We start from the raw sequence: 21,056 nt of genomic DNA on the forward strand, positions 1-21,056 counted from the left end.
TGTTTACTGCACTTTCGTTGGGGTCGTCTTCAAAAAGAAATCACAAAATATTTGAAGGAGGAATAGTATACTTATTTGTTTAGATAAAAAAAAGATAAATTCATGAACAGGTCAAAAAGAAAATAAAATACTTCGGTAAAACTTTACCAAAGAGCTTCTCAAAGAGGGGGTGGGCTCTCAAATCAGGATTTCAAAAAACTAAGAATTTCTTATGGAGAACAAGATCTTTCACAGCAAATTATGAAAATATAACTACACTTAAAACACATGCCCTACGTATCAGGCACGGATCCGGAGCCTTAATTTGGGAGGGGTGGTACTGCCAGCAGGGAAAGGTTGGACCTCACTCTTTCATCTAAATGGTAACGTTACGCAACGGGGAGTAAAATAAGTGTTTTAATAGAACTGTCCAAGGTGAATTAGATCACGTTGACGCTTGGGTAAGGTAACAGTAAACTTAGTTGAGGTTGCTACTAACTATCGATTTCCATTGGCCAAGCAGAGATTCCCTCAGTCAAAAGGAAGGTCACGCACTTGCTGCCTGATCAGCTAAGGAAAACGAAGACAAGTTTTGCTAAGCCTGCAAAATTTATCCCAATCAAGGTGATAAGTAAACGTGACGAAAATAGAGAGAAGAAAAAGAATATATTATTCATGCACTGGACAACAAATTCTTGAGTAAGTAGGACTTATTTTTAAAAAAATTATCTCTATGAAACTGGAAAAGACGAACATACGAATATAGAAGACCCAAAAAAATACTAAGAAATGGTTTTTTACGAAATATATATTAGACAGCAAGTTTAAAATAATATTATATCTAAAATACATTCCAAACGTGTATTACATTGGTTAAAGCTATTAATGAACTCATTAATTAGAAAGGCATAAACTGGTTTAAGGCACGTATTTTCCTTTGCTTATCAAGTGTGTCTGGTCACAATTTTGAAACCGAGGTAGTCAAACAGTTCATAGTTATAGAGATGATGATATAATTTGTCGTTGAGAAAATAATAGCGACTACCATTTTTGTGCTCCTCGTAAAAAGTTCCTTTTAAACACCTTTAAAAGCAATTACAGAAAAAAAAATGACATGCCATGTTTTTCAACTAATAACCAAATTTATATAATAAAGTCAAGTTATATACTATCATACATAAGTCATATGCATATACAAAAGAAATCAAACATTAACCAAAATAAATTTTTTAATCTTTTTACTTTGGATTTACTTTGGGTCAATAACAAATGAGCTTCTTTTAGCAAAAGGATCAAATTTGCCTTAATTTCTTTTTAGTTAGGTTGCTTATGGTTTGCAAACTAACCTAGACTAACTATTTATTCAATAAAAAGAGTTTAGAAACACATTAGTTAGCTTAGTTTCTAAAGCATTTCGATTATTTCCGATTATACCATTAACCAAAAGTCAAATTTCAAAAGATTACAATTGTACTTATTCTGAACGTCTATTTCTGCTCGAAAAAGCAATGACAAAGGATATTTTTAAAATATGACAATTTTTAGAAGAATCGGAAGATAAGTCTGAGAAAAAAGATTAAACATCGAAAGATATAGTAATGACGACAGTCAACTATAGTTTTAAAATATTTGTAAAGCTTTTTAAGTTTTTCTGCTTTCCAGAATTATTGGTAAAGCTGGTTGGAAAGGGAGATACATTGTTATTCTTATCAATTACAAATATGCGTGATTTTTGGTCTTCTACTAGGGTTAAGCTTTCCTGGAACCCCTTCTGTAAACACGATTAGATGTATCTTAATATACTGTTATATTAATAGTCTGTTCATTTTATGCTAAATAATTTGTTGCAGAAAAAAAATCAATATTATGTGTAACCAGGTCATTGAGATAGTGCATCTGCAATAGCTCAGGAACGGCTTGGTGGATAGGTCTTAAACTTTCAGGTATTGTCGAGTAGCTGTGTAAGTAGGCTTACTGTTGGGTAGAGATGGCGTGGGGGCTAAAAATTCTTTCGCTTATCCACTAAATATTTTTGTATTGTAAGCACCATCAGGACCTTTATTCTTTTCACGGCTAAATAGTGAGGTAAATAAAAAGACACCACATATTACCAGTTGATCTAAACGTCACATCTGCAATATCATGTGAAGGCTGAGAGGACCAAGTCAAAACTTTCAGAGAATTATAGTGGGAGTAATCAAGAAGATCTTGAATTTTGACTCGGGGAAGAGGATAGAGGTAATTGGAAACATTATAGGTAACCAGGTCATCAAAAAAAAACTTATATTGCTAACAGCTTAGGGGATAGAGTTGAAACTTTAGGGTACTGTTGAGAGAAGGATGGTGGGAAAGCAGGGTCGGCCTAATTTGAAAATTTGTAGTGTAGAAGACTTTTTTTATGCCCCTACCGGGAGGAACTTGGGCATAAGTGTTGAAACTTAGGGTGTAAAGGCACAACTTTTGTGCAGTTTTTCCCCATTTAGGATATTGAATTTATGTCTCTCAATTTGATCTATTATTGAATGACTTGACAGGTTCAATATTCTTTCTTGTACTTTAAACTACTATTATGTTAAATGAACTAATGAAAGCTTCTTGAGAAACCAGCTTGTCACACAATTCGTTCCCTCTAAAGTCACATTCACCATTCCCATTTGGTGTTAGCTCTTCGATCTGCTTGCATTTGATCAAAAATCTTTTTCGATTGGACACTTTTCGAGCTTGAAGAGAAATTCAAATTTTGAAGTTTGTCCAAACTATTCTTCCACAGCAGTATCGACTTACGGTAAGAAAAATTCAAATTAAATCTTTCTTGTGGGTCATTAAGATATTCATCTCTACCCACCAAGTCAAAATGCTTCTTCTTCCTCCTGAGTTTTGTGATTTTGATTTCCACTTCAACTCTCGGCTGATCAGCTAACTTTTTCACTTTTACCAAACTAGATACAAACCCATGCTAATGAGAGCCAACTAAAAGTTCTGAAATGGACTTCAGCGTGTTTACAACTTAATAAAAGCTGATCACCTTTGATTGCAGTATCTTACAGGCCATGTTAATTTGAAAGAGGACCTCGTGTCGGCTTATTAGAGAAACTAAGAAATCATAATATTGTGTTGTGATCAACGAGTTTTCTTTGCTCCTAATAAAACTTTCAAACGACGGATCATCATGACAATCCCATAGAGCTTGGTGGACTTTGAAAATCTGATATCACATTGTTTTTAGTGAACTGATTCACCCCCCCCCCCACTTTTTTATGCATAGCTCTTTCCCCAAAGCCCCTGGGGCGAGCGGTGTTAGCTATATAAATTGCCCATTATTTTTATTTAAGCCTGGTTAACGGGAAAAGGAAGCATTTTTGATCCCGAGTCTCAGAAAAGGCTAAGAATGTCAAGGAAAAGTTTTTAGAAAATTCTAAGGGGGATCTCAAACAAAATGAATACACACTGTATGTAGGAAGGTTGTCAGAAGGTTGCAACAGCAATATCTAATGAGCGGCTGAAGGTAGCCTTTTAAGTTGAACCTTTCAAGGCATTATGAGGAAGATATTTAGGACAGATTGGATGGCAACCAGCATCATATGAGTGAAGGGCACTGTTAACGCGAAGGGACTGGCTAATGGTTGGAAGACATACATAGTAGCAACATTTATATGAGAAAATTGCGGCTTGGTAATCATGAATTTGTCCTCTCTCAAACATTTGAAACAAAATACAGTGTCATTAACGCCTTTGACATTTATTTCCCAATAGTTGAACAGATTTATTTCTAATAAATTTCTTCTAGAATTCTCAAAAAAATTAATTGATCACAAAACACAACCATAAGAAAGGCAAGGGCTCACTGTTGCATGGTATAACATTAGAAGAGTCGATAGAGGTATAACATGTTTCATATTCCCTTAGAACCCCAGACCTCTTGTAACTTTTGCTGCTGCTAGATCAATGTACTGCTTCCAGGATATATTAAAGTCTAGGAAGAAACCTAGGTAACGTGCCTCATCACCTGTGATAAAGCTATACTGTCAACATTTTCCAAGGTTCCAATCCACTATATACAATAAAATTCTTTTTTTTTCAGATTAACTAACAGAAGACTTAAACCTTTAAACACATGAAATGACTTTAAAACCCTATTTACTTTTACCAGCGAATCCAATGTTTTATTGGAAACTGTGACGGCAGTGTCATCTGTAAAACATATAATGAAAAACCCATTATACAAATAAAATCGCACAGATAAATATAAACCAGATATAAGAGGGGCTCTAAAACTGACCCCTGAGGAACACCGCATTAATTTCAAAAGGAGATGATAAAACATTATTAAATACAACCTGAATTTAGTTTGCAACGACACACCGAAATTGGTTGCAGTCACATTAAGAAGTTTAATGTTAAGTCACATTAAGATCACACTTAAGAAGGTTAAATTTTGTTGTTGTTTCCTCTTTGTTTCTTTTTTGTTTTTCCTCTTTCTTATTTTTTTTTTTAGCACTGAGGGCGACTTGGCGGAGGTCCTTGTCGAAATATTTGCTTGTTTTTCATATTTTGCTACTGGCTGATAAAATCCTCGTTTTTCACCTATTTGATTTTTCTCTCTTCATTTATTATTTCCTTTCTTTCTTTTCATAAGTCACATTTGCTAATGAGCTATATTAACATCTATATGTTTACTATTCTAAGTCTTCTCGAATCAAAAACTCTGTTTAGAGGTGGAATAAAGCGTCTGTGTATGGTCAACGCGCGTGAATATCATGAAATGTTAATAATTGAGAATAACGAGAAAAATGAAGAGAGAACAAAAGGAGACAACAAAAAGGTTTTGGTAGATTGTCGTAAACGTCAAATTTTGGAAGCAAATTTTGGACTAGGAAACTGTTTGAAGGTTCCTAATGTATTTTCCTCAAGTTCTACTTTTTCGTCCCAGAAAATCATAGACACTAATAAATTATATTCTAAGTTCCTGCACGGTGTCCCAAGAAGTGCGCCATAGTTTGTTAAGCCACTCCCAATCCACTGACAACTTGAACACATCCACACTGGTAGAAGTCACCATTCTTTCACTAAGAGAGTTCCCTAACTTTATTTCACCAAGAGAGTTCCGCATGTATACCAATCTACTAGACAAGAACCTTTTCCTCAGCTTGGTGTTTGCTTGTTTCTGGAAAAGCTTTTGAGTGTGACCATGACTTTTCATTTAGTTGTCAAGTTGAAAAGGTCAGAAATGGTATTATTCGGCATTGAGAAGCTTGTATACCGTTATTACATTGTATTGTTAGCAACAATTAGCAAGGGGTAGTGGTTTAAGTATCTAAAGATGGGATGGATATGGGATATCATATGGCATGTTTCTTCCATAGTTTCTTCTCAAAATGAAGAAGAAAAATCAGTGCCAGCTGGCAGCGTGTCGCTGTTTTCCCTAAAAATCAGCTATTAGCTGTAGAAAAGATAACTGATATGGTGTCAGGGTCTACCCTTATGATGTCAATTTAAATGATTGTATGATCTATATGCCTTTTTAACTGAAACTGTTGGAGTATTGTTAAATATGTATGGAAGATAGCAGTGGCGGATCCACAGGGGGCGAGGGGGCGTGCACCCCCTGACGTTGTGGTCGATTTGGGGTTGGGACCGCTTGCTCTGGTTTGGGCTAATACGAAAGTTATTTTTTTGTAATTAGTCTTCATAGTTGAGTTTTTAATAAGTTTCCAATTATTAAGACTGTTTCGTTTCGTAAATAATATTTAATTTAAAAAATATTTTAAAAAATATGTAATTAAATTTAGGTTTATCAAGGGAATCTGTCAGTATTACCACAAAAGCAAACTGGGAGGCAAAAATCTTCATTTTGTAATAACAAGGAGGGGAAATTTAAAATCATAACTTTTTTAGGCTGTCGAAAGGATATTTTAGGATTGTGCTGCCAAAACAGGGTTGAAAAGAAAAATATTCACTTCTTTTTACTGTCAAAAATTTGCATTTGATTCTTGCTATGGCACTGAGGCAAATTAATTGATATCAATATTATTTTTGGCTATCTTTTTTGGTTTTTGGGGTTTGCTTTTTTACAAAGCACGGTGGTTTTTACAGCATTGTTGTTTTTTGGGGGATTTGTATAATAGAAAGTAGATGCATGAGAAGGGCAAAAAGTATTAACTTAAACTCTGAATTTTGGTGAGCAAATGGTCGTCACTTTACTGCCTATTTCCATCTAATCAAAGCCCTGCATTATATGACATATCACCTCCTCTGTTCATCCTAAAACGTAAAAATATAGGTGGAACTCTTTAAAACTTTTATAAAGGCTCGTATAAGTATATACTTAAAACTAAGTATACGACTTGAAATACTCCTTCGAAAAGGTGAGTAGGGGTGAGTAATCATTTACGAAGAATAGGTTTTCGAAAAAAATTTTATAAAAGAAGGCAAATAATTATGTGTTTTCTTTTTCCTCTAGCTGGTATACTTGGGTCTTTAAATTCTCAGTTTGAATCAGTGGAATGGCTATGATTTTTTTTGAAGCATTTACCAATAAAATGTTGATAAAAGTGGAAATTCACACAGCTTGAGTTAATCACGGAAACAGAACGCAACTACAATGTTACTTCAGAATTTTTCACCTTTTTAACGCCAACCAGTCACAAAATTTAGTTATGTTTTTGTATAGGGGCTGCATATATTTGCCCATAAAATCTTCTAAACTGCTATATATACTGCTGAGATTTTTATACTTATTTTGATACATGGCAACGAATCATATTTCCATGATTAGTTGTTTATAAATCAAAATTTTTACAGGACAATTCTCTTACTTAATGCTAAATCTGAGTCAAATTTAAAATTTTATTTTGTGCTCAACAGACATATCGAGATTTAAACTTTGAATTGGATATATGAAAACCTCAAGATTAAAAAAATAATAAGAAATCTACCACAGCTTGAAACCCTGAGAGTTTGAATCACCAATCTATACCTATTAAATACAAATATAGCAAACACATAATCATTTGTCTTTTAAAGAGTATTTCGACTCACATACTTAGCTTGAAGCACATTCCTACATGCATCTTTATTGGATTTAATATTTTTCTGACGATTTTGGTCTTTATTCGAATATTTTAGGATGAATAGAAGAAGAAATACTAACGAAGAGTTCTAAACTGACAGGGACTCAAGACCAGCTATTATAAACGTTCACCGAAATATTAAGGTAGACATCGACCATGCAATAAACAGATACGGCGGTTGTGGAAATACAGAAATAGACTTTTCTTATAAATTTGTGAATTCTGTAACTTAAGCGGAATATATAGAACTTTAAAAAGTGGAAAGATACGCTACGTTGTTACGGAAAGTAAAATTTTGATTTGTAAATTTTTGAGATTTCGTCAAATTTGACACTGCTTATCAAAACACTATTTAAAAAAAACAGTGGTTAGTTAATGCTTTATTGCCTTTACTTAAAACCCTCGTTTCAAGTTTCTTCTATGCATTTCTATCTCTTCGTTCTGTTTTTCTTATTACACCCCTAGAAGAACTGGTACTTGTGTTTAATGTATATTTTACGAATATACAATTTATGTCTTTATCGTCATTTCCTACTCTTCATCACTATCATAGTTACTAAGCGATGTCATAAAGTTAAGCGGTATGCTAAATAGTTTGACCTATGCAACTTGTCACAAAAATTGCATGACCCTTAAAGATGGTGCAAGACCAATCTTTGTTTGACAATAAAAAGCATAACTCACTCTCTATTGCGGTAAGAAGTGCAAAGGCAAAAAATTATGCAGAAAATGTTAAATATGATATTTCTGTATAGATAGTGAACAGCTTTTCATTTTTTGAATGGTGGGATGGTTTTTATAATTTACTATTTTTTGTATCAATACTTTTATACCATTTTAATTTCATAAGATTTTTAAGACCTAAAAGTTTCCCTTTTCGCTTATTTGAACACTTTCAGTCCAGAAAATTATGGCATACATTTTTTTGTATCACGGCAACTCGCGTATATAACAGGGGAAAATTCAAAATTCAAATTCTGACCCTGACCGCCAATTCAGAGAAAAGTTCAATGGATGACACCAATATTGGAAACTTTTTTGACCTGCTAGAAAGTGGAAGAGAAATACCTGAAAGGTATTAGCTTTTGAAAAATCATGGAAACTTGAAGCACTGAATCAAACTTGAAGAAAGCCCTGAAAATACTTTAAAAAAGGCTTACTTTAAATCAGCCATGTCTAATTACTTACTTATCTTATCCCTAAAGGCACATTGCTTCATTTGCCCCTTAAAGGTGCCTCCTGGATATTTTCAAGAAAATTGCATTATGCCAAATGTAGAAATAGGTCTAGCCTAATGTTTGATATAAACACTAGATATTTACCTTCTCAGATACCTAGGCTAAGGCTCCTTGGGTTGTCTTTTTTAGTCCAACTTGCTGGACATTTGATTGATCATGTCATAAAAAGTATCCATCTAGTTGAATATCAAGCAGGCTAGTTAAGGCCACCACCATTATTACCCAAACTAGAAAATATGAAGGAAATTATGGCCCCAATATTAGGCCTAGGTGAATATCCAGCTAGCCTAGACAGAGGCCTTTCTGACATGTGTACAATTAGGAATATAACTATTTTTTTAATTACTTTAGAGCATACAAGCAGGTCTGAAATTTCAGATAAAATAGTAACCTAACATCCAATTAGCCTTGGCAGACACAGGTTCTTTTTTATTTATTTAAGACATTATTTTAATGTTAAGCCTGCTCAGAAAGGAACACTAAAATTCTGAAAATAGCTTTTAAAAATCCTAAAATAACATTTTTTAAAACTAGATCTGTTACACTTTACTTCAACCCCATTTCATCCTTAATGCATAAATGTTGCCTGTAAGCCTATCTCAAATTAGGCCTACAGATTTCTCATGATTTTGGCTGTACATAACTCCTGTTGAAACAGATTTAACAGCAAAGAAACAATGTTAACAAAATCAAGAAGCAGAAAAGTACATTAAGAATAGGCCTATACAGTTTTGCTGTTTATTTGCACATTAAGGGTAGGGTTAAAGCAAAGTGAAGCTTATTTAGGAATAGTATTGCCTAAGTAAATATTTCAGGATTTTCAAAACTGTTTGCAGAATTTTCTAGTGTTCTTTCTGAGTTGGCCTAACTATATACTAGTAGCCTACCTTACTTGGTGATACCCAAATAGGTAGACAGAGAATTTTCTAATCAATTGTGTTTGCCTATAATAATCAACTTGGCAGATAAATAGTTTTTTTTTAGCCTAGCAATTGAAGTATCCAACTAGGCAGACATGTTATTCCCTTAAAAACTACTAGATAATATCCAACTAGGTGGATAAAGAATTCTTTAAGCAATTAAGACCAGGTGGATAGAAAATTCTTGGTAGATTTTCTGATTAACTTGTTAATGAGATAGCCAAAAATCAGACATGTTGTATTTTTAGAATCAGAATTTCAACCTGAATTCAAATATAACATTTATGTGTATCAGAAATGGGATTTACTACCAACTATTTGCAAATCTATACCCTTAGTTGTATATATATAGGCTATTCTTCAAATTGATTTAACAGTTTTCAAAATAATGTAAAATTCATTGCACATCTACAACTCAAAATATATATTTGCACACTAGTGAGATAGATGGTGGTGATAAAGTTTTTCCCAATGCAAATGGATGTTATATCTGAATTTAGGGTGAAATTCTGATTATAAAGGTAATTCTATTTCTCAGCTATCAGATTAGCAAGTTAACCAGAAAATTTACTGAGTTCTCTAAGATAATTGAGTCCCAACTTGGCAGGTGGATATTTTTTTTTGTAGCAATTAAACATTAATATTCACTTAGGCTATGTAAATATTGAATTCTCTTAGAAATTACTCTATAGTATGCAACTGGGTGGGTAGCAAAATCTCTGAGTATTTGAGTTATAATGTTCAATTGGGAAAATGTATAATCATTCTTTTAATGTCCAACTTGGTGGATAGAGTAATAAGAACAAGAGATATTTAATTATTTCATTTCAATGTTTTATAACCATATTTACATTTTAGTCCAAGATTGTTGTCCAAGTAATAAGTAGCAAAATTGTTTTTGCTGAAACAAAAGATGTATGGTTAGATGGTCTTGCAAAGTCCCTTTGAAAATAAACTTACCACCTAGGTTTCTAATATTACAATACCCCAAACTTACCACCTAGGTTTCTAATATTACAATACCCCAAACTTACCACCTAGGTTGTTAATTTTACAATACCCCACTGTACAATAAACATAGTTTCATAAGACTATACATAGCTAAAGTCTTCCTTGATTGATATTATAATGTCATTCCTAAAAAATTTCTTTATAGATGGATATTATAACAAAATTATACCAAAGGTACCTTATTATCTATCCATTTTGGATATTAAAGTTGTGCCTATAATTTACTTCTATTCTGGCTTTTCCAATATTCATGGTGTAACCTTAATTCAATTATAGCCAGAAACTATTTTTACAACAGGATAAAAATCTGATTTCATTGATTATGTTCAGCTTGTTGTCTGTCAAAAGTGCCCACATATGCTGTGGTGTAGTGGGCTAAAATTTCTGTACCAATAGGTATCTGAATATAATATTTTATATAGGCTATTCTTCAAATTGATTTAACAGTTTTCAAAATAATGTAAAATTCATTGCACATCTACAACTCAAAATTTATATTTGCACACTAGTGAGACAGATGGTGGTGATAAAGTCTTTCCCAATGCAAATGAGTGTTATATCTGGATTTAGGGTGAAATTCTGATTCTAGAGGTAATTCTATTTCTCAGCTATTGGATTAGCAAGTTAACCAGAAAATTTACCAAATTCTTTAAGATAATTGAGTTCCAACTTGACAGAATCCAACTTGGCAGGTGGATAATTTTTTGTAGCAATTAAACTATAATATTCACCTAGGCTATGTAAATATTGAATTCTCTTAGAAATTACTCTATAGTATCCAACTGGGTGGGTAGTGAAATCTCTGAGTATTTGAGTTACAATGTTCAGTTAGGAAAATGTATAATCATTCTTTTTATGTCCAACTTGGTGGATAGAGTAATAAGAACAAGAGACATTTAATAACTTTATTTCAATGTTTTATAACCATATTTACATTTCAGTCTGAGATTGTTGTCCAAGTAATAAGTAGCAAAATTGTTTTTTGCTGAAACAAAAGATGTATGGTTAGATGGTCTTGCAAAGTCCCTTTGAAAATAAACTTACCACCTAGGTTGCTAATATTACAATACCCCATTGTACAATTGATTTGAGAAAAAATGATCAGAGATATCAAAAACACTATAACAAATATAGAAAGTGAAAACATTGACATATTGTTTAATCAAATTATAACCAACACATCCAATTTAAAAAGAAACATCTCATTGTAAAACTTATCTAATAGCAGACTTGAAGCAAAAACAGTAGTTCTCTTTGGATGCATGATCAAATTGCCTATATGCCGTTTTGCCTCTGCATCGCCTTTGTCAATGTTGCATTAATCAGCCATGCAGGGGGAAAGTTTGATTTAAATTATGCAAATAAGGTACAACATTTTTCTGGGATTCTGACTATAGCTGAATTTAAACTTACTTCATATCCAACTGGTTTTCATTTTTGCAGGAACCTCAAAAGGGTGCATAAACCACTAAGAGGGTAAATAGTGCAAAAACTCTGTGAGATCTTTTATTTATCAAAAAGGGCATTACTTTTAAATTCTTAGCATACATATTATACAACTTGTTTGAGAGGCTAAGTTGGGTATAAATATATTTTCAGAGTTTTGATTGTCTTTCTAGTTTGCTAGTTTTTGTATTTCAGTTGAATGTATATTTTAACATTATTTCTTGTGCATATTCCCACTTTAGCCTACCCGCCCGTGATGAATGGCTCATTCAATTGGATATGAGTGGGCTAGTACCCTTTTTAATAGTTCCATGAAAATGGAAGGCAACTAACCCCTCTCTCCTGCCCACCATTTCCTCAAACAAATCCAATCAAAATCTTGAGATAGCCATTTTGTTCAACATAGATGAAAGATCTGGAAACTACGTCTTTGAGGATGACAACCTCCTCCTCCCCACAATCCTCAAGGGAAAGGGCCGTAAATTATGCCGTGGGGGCTTATAAGGTTAATATAGAAAGGGCGATTGTATAAACTCTGGAGGGGGATCACTGGATTGGTAATCAGAAGTTCTACTGCCCTTTTTATGATTCAGTGTGATTGATGAATGGATACCTTCCCCCTCCCCCCATACCTCATATTTTACCAAAATGCATCTGATAGAAATTTTGAGATGGTCATTTGTTGTTGTAAAAACTTCAAAAAAGGCTTACTTGATCGGAAATTGGAAGGGCTAGTGCCATTTTTAATAGTTGAAAGTGATTGGAGGGCAACTAACTCCCCTCTCACAGTTCGGAAAATCATGGTTTCAACCCTTTCATGGTTAAAAGGTCTGGAAATTATGTTCAACTTGTCCTAGATTCAGAGTGAAAACATTTTTTTTAACTTGCATTAATTTAATGATTTAAGCTCGAATTATTTCAGTGCCTTTAGATAATTTTTGATTTCATATGATTAAGAAGTGTACTGGGAACAAGCAGAAGAGGGGAAGGAACCTACCACAAGTGACGTATTGTACCCGCCAGTATTAAGTTACCATAAATTGCAGGGAATAGTTGAGGGGGTTTTTACACTTCCCTTGTTCCTAGGTTCCTTCATTACTGGTTTTGATTGACTAATGTGCAAGAAAAATGGAATTCGATCTTGAACCTTCAGAATGTTTAGTTTTTTCCCCTGTTCTTAACTTTCTTCAGTATAACTTGGAGAGAGGATTAGCCTTTTGCCTTTTGCACATAGCCTTTTGCAACAAATTTGATACCGACGTGTTTAGTGCAGCTTTAACTTTGCTTCATGCTGTTGACTGTTTCACTGCAATTTTTGAATGTGGAAGAGGGATAGCGCTCAATTTAGTGTTGCAGTTTAATGCATTAAAATCTGAGGGTGATTACTTTTGAAGCCATTGTTAATGCTGGTACGCACACTAACGTATCTTCTGGCGTGTTTTCTCTCACCGTATATGATGACATATGAAATAGAAGGTATGGATATCTTTGAATTATGTCCATTAGATTCAATATGGTCACGTGTTGCAGTCTTACCACTATTGCTCATGAAAATAAACAAATTACGTATTGGGCAAAGCGCTTCGAATTAATCTCTACCTTTCTATATAAACGATTGCTGTTTTTTGCAACAATCTGAAAAATGGAACGTAAATTATGGCATTTTAAAATGCCTTTTCCTTCCTTTCTTTTATTCCTACTAGACGCCGTTGATACAATATGTTAATTTACGTTGGATTTGTCAGTTTATATCAAACAAAGCAGTATTGCACATGACTGACTGGCAAATGGTAGCAAGTGGGTGGTTGGTGCGTGGATAGCAGGGCTTACTGCACCGTGCTTACCTACCGGTGTGCACTATGCACATTTTATGCATTGTAATTGGGATACCAGAAATTTTTTTTCTTTACCGGGTAGAAGTTTCAAAACAGAAACATGTCCTGGGATACCAAGACAAGATGGTAGCCCTAGCCTTTATGGATAAGATGGCTTTGGTGTCAAACTTGAATATTTTACAGAAGCCAATGGCAGCCAGAATATTTCAAGAGTCTTGATGCTGGAAATATGACTCTATTTTTTAGGCTTTATAACTGAATGACACTCAGACTGGATATGTGCTTGTAAGACAATTCATATCTGTTCTGTGGAAAAAATGAGCTTGTAGCTTGTGGATATTAGGTCGTTAATTTCAGATTTATTTTAACACCTTTGGTCTAAGACAGAACGTGTTTTTCATTGGATGTAAGAAAGATAAGGACCAAGGGATGAAGAATGGTTGAGTCCTCTTTGATTAAGAATCCATTGAAGACAAGTAAAGAAACTGCTTTTGATTAAGCCAATAACCACCGTTTTGACCATCTATCCATTACTAACAGATGTCTTGGGTCTCCCACATTTTATTGGAGCTGTACTTTTAACCTGAACACTTGAAAGAGGAAGAGGATCAGAATGTTTTACTTAAAGGTCAAACATACCCAGGGACCCTTGGTGGGAGGAAGGGAAGATTTTAGAACAAGTAAAAGTAACATTGAATTGTCTGTAAATTACAGAGGAATTCCGTGGTCGGAAATGTTGGTCTGAGGCACCCCTGTGGACACGTGCCTGATGTATTACAATGCCCATATCCCTCCCATACCCATGTTTTTTATGCTGTTCTTTCCATGTATATAATAATGGCATTTGAGTTTTATTATTGATGTTTTTATCCTTATTTAATGGTATTTGTTCTTTTTAGGGTCAAGAGGCAGTTTCTGAAACTTGCGCTGGATCCCGATAATGGGGACTCTTTATGTGAAAGACTCAATAATGTCGCCATTACAAGTGGAAATTGCGCCCAGTTGCTGTGTATGCTTGAGTAAGTAGCATACAACTATCTTTTTTTTACTTTCTTTAATGTATAATTTTTCATCTATTCTTCTTTCAAGCATTAATCCCCCTACAGACAACAAGAAAGTCCTCCTTAATACATGGCCCTCATTTGAATTATTCCATTCTCTGATAATAATGATTGTGAAAAATAATATTTGTTTCATCATTATTTTCTTATTTATTTACTATTTATTCATTTCAGAATTAAATATTCGCCTATTTTGCTAAAAAAAATTTCTATAATAGCATGCTGGACTCGAAATCCTGAGGAAAGGGGTTCGAGTCCTGGTGTTGGTGGTTATTTGTTTTGGAATGAAGGTAAGTGATGTGACTCTATAAGCTCAGCCAGAGTCGACCCAGCTCTAAATGGGTACCTGGAGAAATCTGGGGGGAAACATGGGAAAGGTTGGATGATTTGCCCACAACCACGCATTGCGTATCCATCACGAGATCAGTACCTGCCCTGCCCAGACCATTGGCCAGAATGCGAAGAAGTTTTTTTTTTCTCACTCTGGTGTCAAAAATTGTTCATATTACTTCTCCAAGTCTTGACTCCCCAGGCACTGTTGCCAGATTGTCAACACAGAAAAACGCCCAGGGGTTTTCAAAACAAGCCCGAACAAGCCCCAGAAAATTTCAAAACAAGCCCGAACAAGCCCCAGAAAATTTTACCGAAATAATCCACTTTTGAGATTCCACTTTATAGTGAGCGCGTACGAAAGCTTGTTTCACGAAGAATGCTACATCTAGATGCAGAATTAATACTGAATTTTCAGTCCAAAGCTATTCCCATCGTTTTTTCTTTAAACTTCTGGAAGAGTCTCAATTTTGTTGATCTCCCCTCAACATTTGCAGGGAAGAAGAATAAACCTACCCGGCAGGCGGGAATACTTGACATTTTTTTCTGCTTTTAAGTTTGAAATATAAAAGAAATACCTTAAGCTGTATGGCAGCCCATAGCTCTGGCCTCTCCTAATATCGAGTTAATCTTTCGTTTCTTTTTTAAGCTGTATGGCAGCTAAATATTTTGAACTCATGTTTTTTTTTTCTGACGCTAAGCTTTTGCATTAACAAACTTATGGTGCGAAAGTAAAACTGTTTACCTGGAAACGAATTCGTCCATAGAATTTTCAAACTCGAGACTTTTGGAATCAAAGATTATGTGTTCAGACCTAGGATCAAAGTTGGACCATTTAATTGTGACTGCTGCTATTTTAGATGAAAGCTAGATAAAAAAGACAAAGGGGCCATTTCCCAGCCGAGCCCTCGAGGCGAATTTTAATATGTTATTATTCCTTACAGTTTCAGTTTTCCCTCCGAATTTACACCTTTCAACAGAGTTGCCGCCTCTCCATGCCCTTCCGAAAGCTATAGCCATATACTAATAAAGCCACTTCCCCATGCCCTACTGCCCTAATAAGTGATATTTTTTTTTAATTTGTCACTAAATATTATGTTTTCTTTATGTTTATCTCTTTAAAATCTATTTTGAAGCAAGATTATTTCATCTAAAAATTACCTTCAGCTACGTGGCAGCTATATATTTTGAACTTTTATGATTATTTCGGATGTTAAGACTTTTAACTGAAAACCTTTTTTTTCTCGTCACCTAGTTTACCCATTACCTAGTAATGGACGCGGTTCTCAGCTATTTCTTAATGTATTGACTTCGTAATACAACAAAAAAAATTCACAAGTAACAGAAAACACAATGAGATCTCTTCAATAAGCAAAATAATTTTTGTGAACAAAACAGAATTTTGGCCAAACTATCCCGACAAGAAATACACAGGCTTAATTACTTCTTTGGATAGAATGGTAAAATGCAAAAAAGAAAATAATTGAAGCTTGAAATTTTGTAATACAAAGGAAAAAAGCTTCAAGAGAATAAACGCAATGATTGAAAACTCTCAATACTTTTGGTACATTTTCTTAGTACCTCAAGTAAGAAAAATTAAAAATAAGTTTTGAGAAATGACATACTATGTACAGCTTTTGACAAAAAAAATGCTACAACAGCTGAAATACCAATATATTGAACGAACACGAGGAACTTTTGATTTAAAAAAGCTAAATGCAAGCTAAAATTTCAGCGTCATCACCTTAGGAAAATATGCATATCAAAGGCTGATTATCTTGTAATACAGCATTTTGGTTTTTAAATGCAGCTTATCAATCGATTTCTTTTACCAATCAGGCTTCAGCCCGAAGATTCCTAGTTTTGGATCCACTGAAGGGGCTCATTTTTATATTAATTTCACAGAATCTGAAGAATTCCAACATTCGTTTTTCTTGTTTTTTTAAACCGATGGTTTCTTATTCAATTCCTATTCGCACCTTGAGGTGCAGATTGAAAAAAAAAACTCTTATTAAAAAATAATTTCGTATCTTATTTTCAACATTATTTGCTAGAATAAACAGGAAAACGTAGAATATTAAGCTTTTTCGTTGGATTTTCAATTTTTTTTTTGGAAAGTCAGCAGAGTGTAAAATATAAAATTCTTTCATTGGAATTCCAAACTAATTGGTTGGACTTTGAAAAATTGGGTATTGGAAAGTCAAGAGAACATGAAATATCAAACTTTTCGCTGGACTTTAAACGTTTTTTGTTGGAAAGTTAAACAAATCGTTGAAGATCACATTCACTTTTTCGATTTTACACCTTTGCTGAAAATTCAATTATAATTTTTTTTTTTTAAGCAATTGAAAGTTCAACGCATTTTCTTGTTGGAAATCCATTTTTTTTTTAAAGTGTATATCTACAACTCAAGAAGTTAGAAAAGAACACCAAGAGAAAAACAGCATCAGATGAAAAGAAAACGAATAAAGAGCCAGTTCTGCAATTCTATAGTAAAACCAGTATGTCATCAAGATCATTGTTAAAATTCATATCTGTGGTTGCAGTGGAACCCCCAAGCCTATAGATTTCACTGTTGAACTGCAACATTTTTTTAGTAGGCTCAAACTGGGAACAGCAAATACCACACACTGACAACCACAGCCGAAAGACTACTATTGAGTTCAGCATAGGCAACAACATTCGATTCCGAAGTTTGTTCTTCACAATATTCATCATAGAAAATGACCTCTCAACTACAGCATTGCTTATTGGCAGGCTGAGGAGGGTCAATGCCCACCTCGCTAAGTCACGACATGGAGGAACACCAGCTGGATCAAGATGGTGCAGGACCTTGACCCAGAATTCACAAGAGTCACTTGGAATTTCTCCGCCACAAGCTGATGCCCAGTCAACTACCAAGAGTCTTCTCCACTGACTCTCTAACTCACTAATATTCAGCACTGGAATAACATCCAAAGGCAAATAACTAAATCGAGGACGCAACTGCGACAAACAAATGGTCGGAGAAAGCACTTTCAGTTTCAGCAGAGAACCAAGAGCTGGGGGCAAGCGCTTTAAAACTGCTCTAGCAGCTGTCTTGAGAAATTTGAGGCAACGCAGCTTTACTTCTTCCTTTTGATGAATGGTCAGCTTAGATCTTTCAAGCTCCAAATTGAACTCGTATCCGTAGTCAACCTGGGCTGTAGGAAGGTAATAAATTTCGAAGTCCATATTCACTGTTAATGACACTGCAGACGTGTGCAATATTCTCTGCAGAAGACTTAATACAAACTCTTTTAGCTCTTGAAATAAACAAAAGTGATCTGCGTTAGTGTGTTGGAAAAGGAGGTTAACTCTCTGAAATTCGGCCAATAATGGCTTCAAGAAAACAATATATGCCTTATTTCGTTCATCGAGGTACATATCATGGAGCATTCGGGCAGTGTAGCAACGTTCCTTTTCCTTCGTTAATCGAAAGTGCGCTGACAGCTCAGAAGACTGCTCGAGTATGGGAACGACTGCTCTATATCGAGACAGCCAACGGGTATTGGAAGGAGCAATCATTTTCAACGGGGTATTCCCATCGTTTATGAGCTGGAACATTTGCTGATATGCCTCTCTTCGTAAAGGACTAACGTTAAACCACTTGTAAGTCTCTGAGAGCATGAACTCCAAATTGCTTGGAAGCTCTCCAACAGCCTCGGAAGCACACAAATGTAGGGAGTGACATACACATTTGAAGAGTTGGAGTTGAGGCAACCCGTCATCTCGTAATAACGTGAACAGCGAATGGTTCCCACCACACATGTTGTTTGCTCCATCTGTCCCAATACCTATCAGATTTTTTAGGGGAATTCCACATCAAGCTAAGAAGTCTTTCAGTTCTTGATGTAAAATCACAGAAGTGGTCGAAGGTACTTCAACCATGCCCAAAGTAGCACAAAGAACTTTCTTCATCTTGGGGCTATAGTATCTTACACAAATACACATGAATTTCATGGTGGCAACGTCGGTCGATTCGTCCAGAATAAGGGAATATCTGCTGTCACCAACATCAGCAACAATCTCTTGGAGACTTTCTGGTCCAAGAACATTCTTGATAAGGGCTGAACATTTTGTTCTCTTCAATTTCGTTGCCTCGGAAACTGGTCCTGGAAAAGCACTCTTGATAATGGTGGATAGGTGGTCAATAGTCATAATCGATGAATGACATGCGACATGTGCTGCCAAATTCAGTTCTGCTTTTCGTGCTTTGACATCGAGCTGAGTAATTCCTAAGAAAAGAATGGGGTTTTAATTCGGCAGGTTAATCTGCAAAGTGTCAAATAATTCCTGCACTGCTTTCAACAGTTACTCACTTTTAAAAGTGAGAAATAATTTGGAAGAAGACTAAACTGACTTTTTGTGCAAGCTTTGGATAAGCATCTAACGCAAGGGTAAAGACGCCCTACAGGCTGAGGTTGAGGAAAGCCTCATATTCTCAGGTATCGACTTTGAATAAAAAGCTTTGAGATTGTAACATCCAGTTTGTGATATTTTTTTTTACTTCAATCGTTTGAGCTGACAAACCCTGAATATGTAATGAAGATTGAGGCTATATGGATCTTTTCGACCTTCTGGCCTTTGCCTCCTTACACTCTATCTCCTTGTACATATACTATAAGAGCAACAAAAGGGAGGATTGAAATTGAAACATAATTTCATGAAACCTGTATTAACTCAGTAGAATAGAGTGTAATAGAGAATCAGCCTACAGAGGATAAGCACCGTTTTTTTTTAATTCTCTACGGCGCTTGTTCAGTGTATTGAAGGTTCACAAATACAGAAATATTTACAATTTACAAAAATAATTTGTAACCTTGTAAAGCAAGTTCCATCCAGTTTTGTAAAAAAGGAGGCGAGTTATTCTTGTATTATATCTTAACTAGTCAGAACCCAACACCAAAAATTTGTCTACCAAAAACCTTGTCTAGGAAGCTACCTGAATCCAATAGGGTATGCAACTTTCTTACAACAGCAATGAGGATTAAAGATTGGCACTAGATTCAACAGTTGAATTTCCTTTGACCCTTGAATATAGATGTTACATAATTTACAACCCTTGAATCTCACAATCACCCAATTTGACAGTGGGGTCCAAAAGTTTTTATCTGGGTGACCGCTAATTTGACAGGTCATCACTACAGGGACAGATGGACCAACCTTGAAGTCTGGGTGACCTCTCTATGGGTTGATGACCCAGTCTAGGTGACCTCTCTTTGGGTTGATGACCCAGTCTGGGTGACCTTTCTATGGATTGATGACCTAGCATGTATAGAAAGATCACCCAGATTTCAAAGTTGGGCCATAAGTATTGGAATGAAGACGTGTCAAATGAGTGGTCACTCAGGAGAGCCTGTGGACCCCACTACAATTTGATTGATCACTAGATTCAAAAGTCAACAAGAATTCAATGCTTGAATCTGATGATGAGCTTTGATCTTCATTGTCATTATAAAATAGTCATGGACCCATATAGAGCCCACTGCCTGGGTCTCCATTTTGTCTAAGTCAGGTCTGAGCATGGGTCTGAGTAGGCAGAAGAATCCAGCCTTAAGTCAAATGACCTTGAAATTGACATAAAATGCTGATGAAAACAAACTAAATCATAGATTACAAGAAGCAAATTCAAAATGACCTAGGACAAAAGTAGAACTGCAAGGTATTCCTTTGTAGCATTTTGAGTGTTCCATGCTTGGGGGTTATGAAGTCCATCTCAATCTATTTCAAACACAATTTCAAGAAAAAAGTATTTGGAGTCTTACCTTTATCCATGTTTTGTAGATGAAACATTTCTATTAAATAATTGTAATTAGTAATCTGCTGCAGTACATATTTCCATGTGATTCATATTACTTATTTTCTTCTTCTTCTTTAGTGAATCGTAGGGTAAACTTTTCCTTAAATCCGTTCCTTTTCTTTCCTCGAAAGTTTTGTAAAAGAATGAACTTGAACTTGAAAAAAAAAATCTTAAAAACAAAATAAGAAATATTATTGTTTGGAGTAGAAAAAAGCCCAAAACAAGCCAAATTAAAAAATAATAAGTCCAGTTTTCCGCCCCAAGCCCGCAAAAAAAAACGCCCGCCCCAGCCCAGAGAAATAAGCCACCGGGGCTTGAAACAAGCCAATCTGGCAACAGTGTCCC

The 21,056-nt window shown here is 34.9% G+C and overlaps 1 protein-coding gene across 1 annotated transcript in view; it reads left to right on the forward strand.

Moving 5' to 3' along the window:
- Positions 1-7,996: 7,996 nt before the first annotated feature.
- The window catches only part of LOC136032741 (uncharacterized), a gene marked incomplete in the record, with an annotated part of 107,569 nt that continues 94,509 nt past the window's right edge, over positions 7,997-21,056 (forward strand). Inside the window, 2 exon segments of the mRNA XM_065713076.1 lie at positions 7,997-8,124; positions 14,399-14,518. Of these exon segments, the coding sequence (XP_065569148.1) occupies positions 8,060-8,124; positions 14,399-14,518 (185 nt within the window).

Source organism: Artemia franciscana, chromosome 11 (genome assembly GCF_032884065.1).
Source record: "Artemia franciscana chromosome 11, ASM3288406v1, whole genome shotgun sequence".
Taxonomy (NCBI): domain Eukaryota; kingdom Metazoa; phylum Arthropoda; class Branchiopoda; order Anostraca; family Artemiidae; genus Artemia; species Artemia franciscana.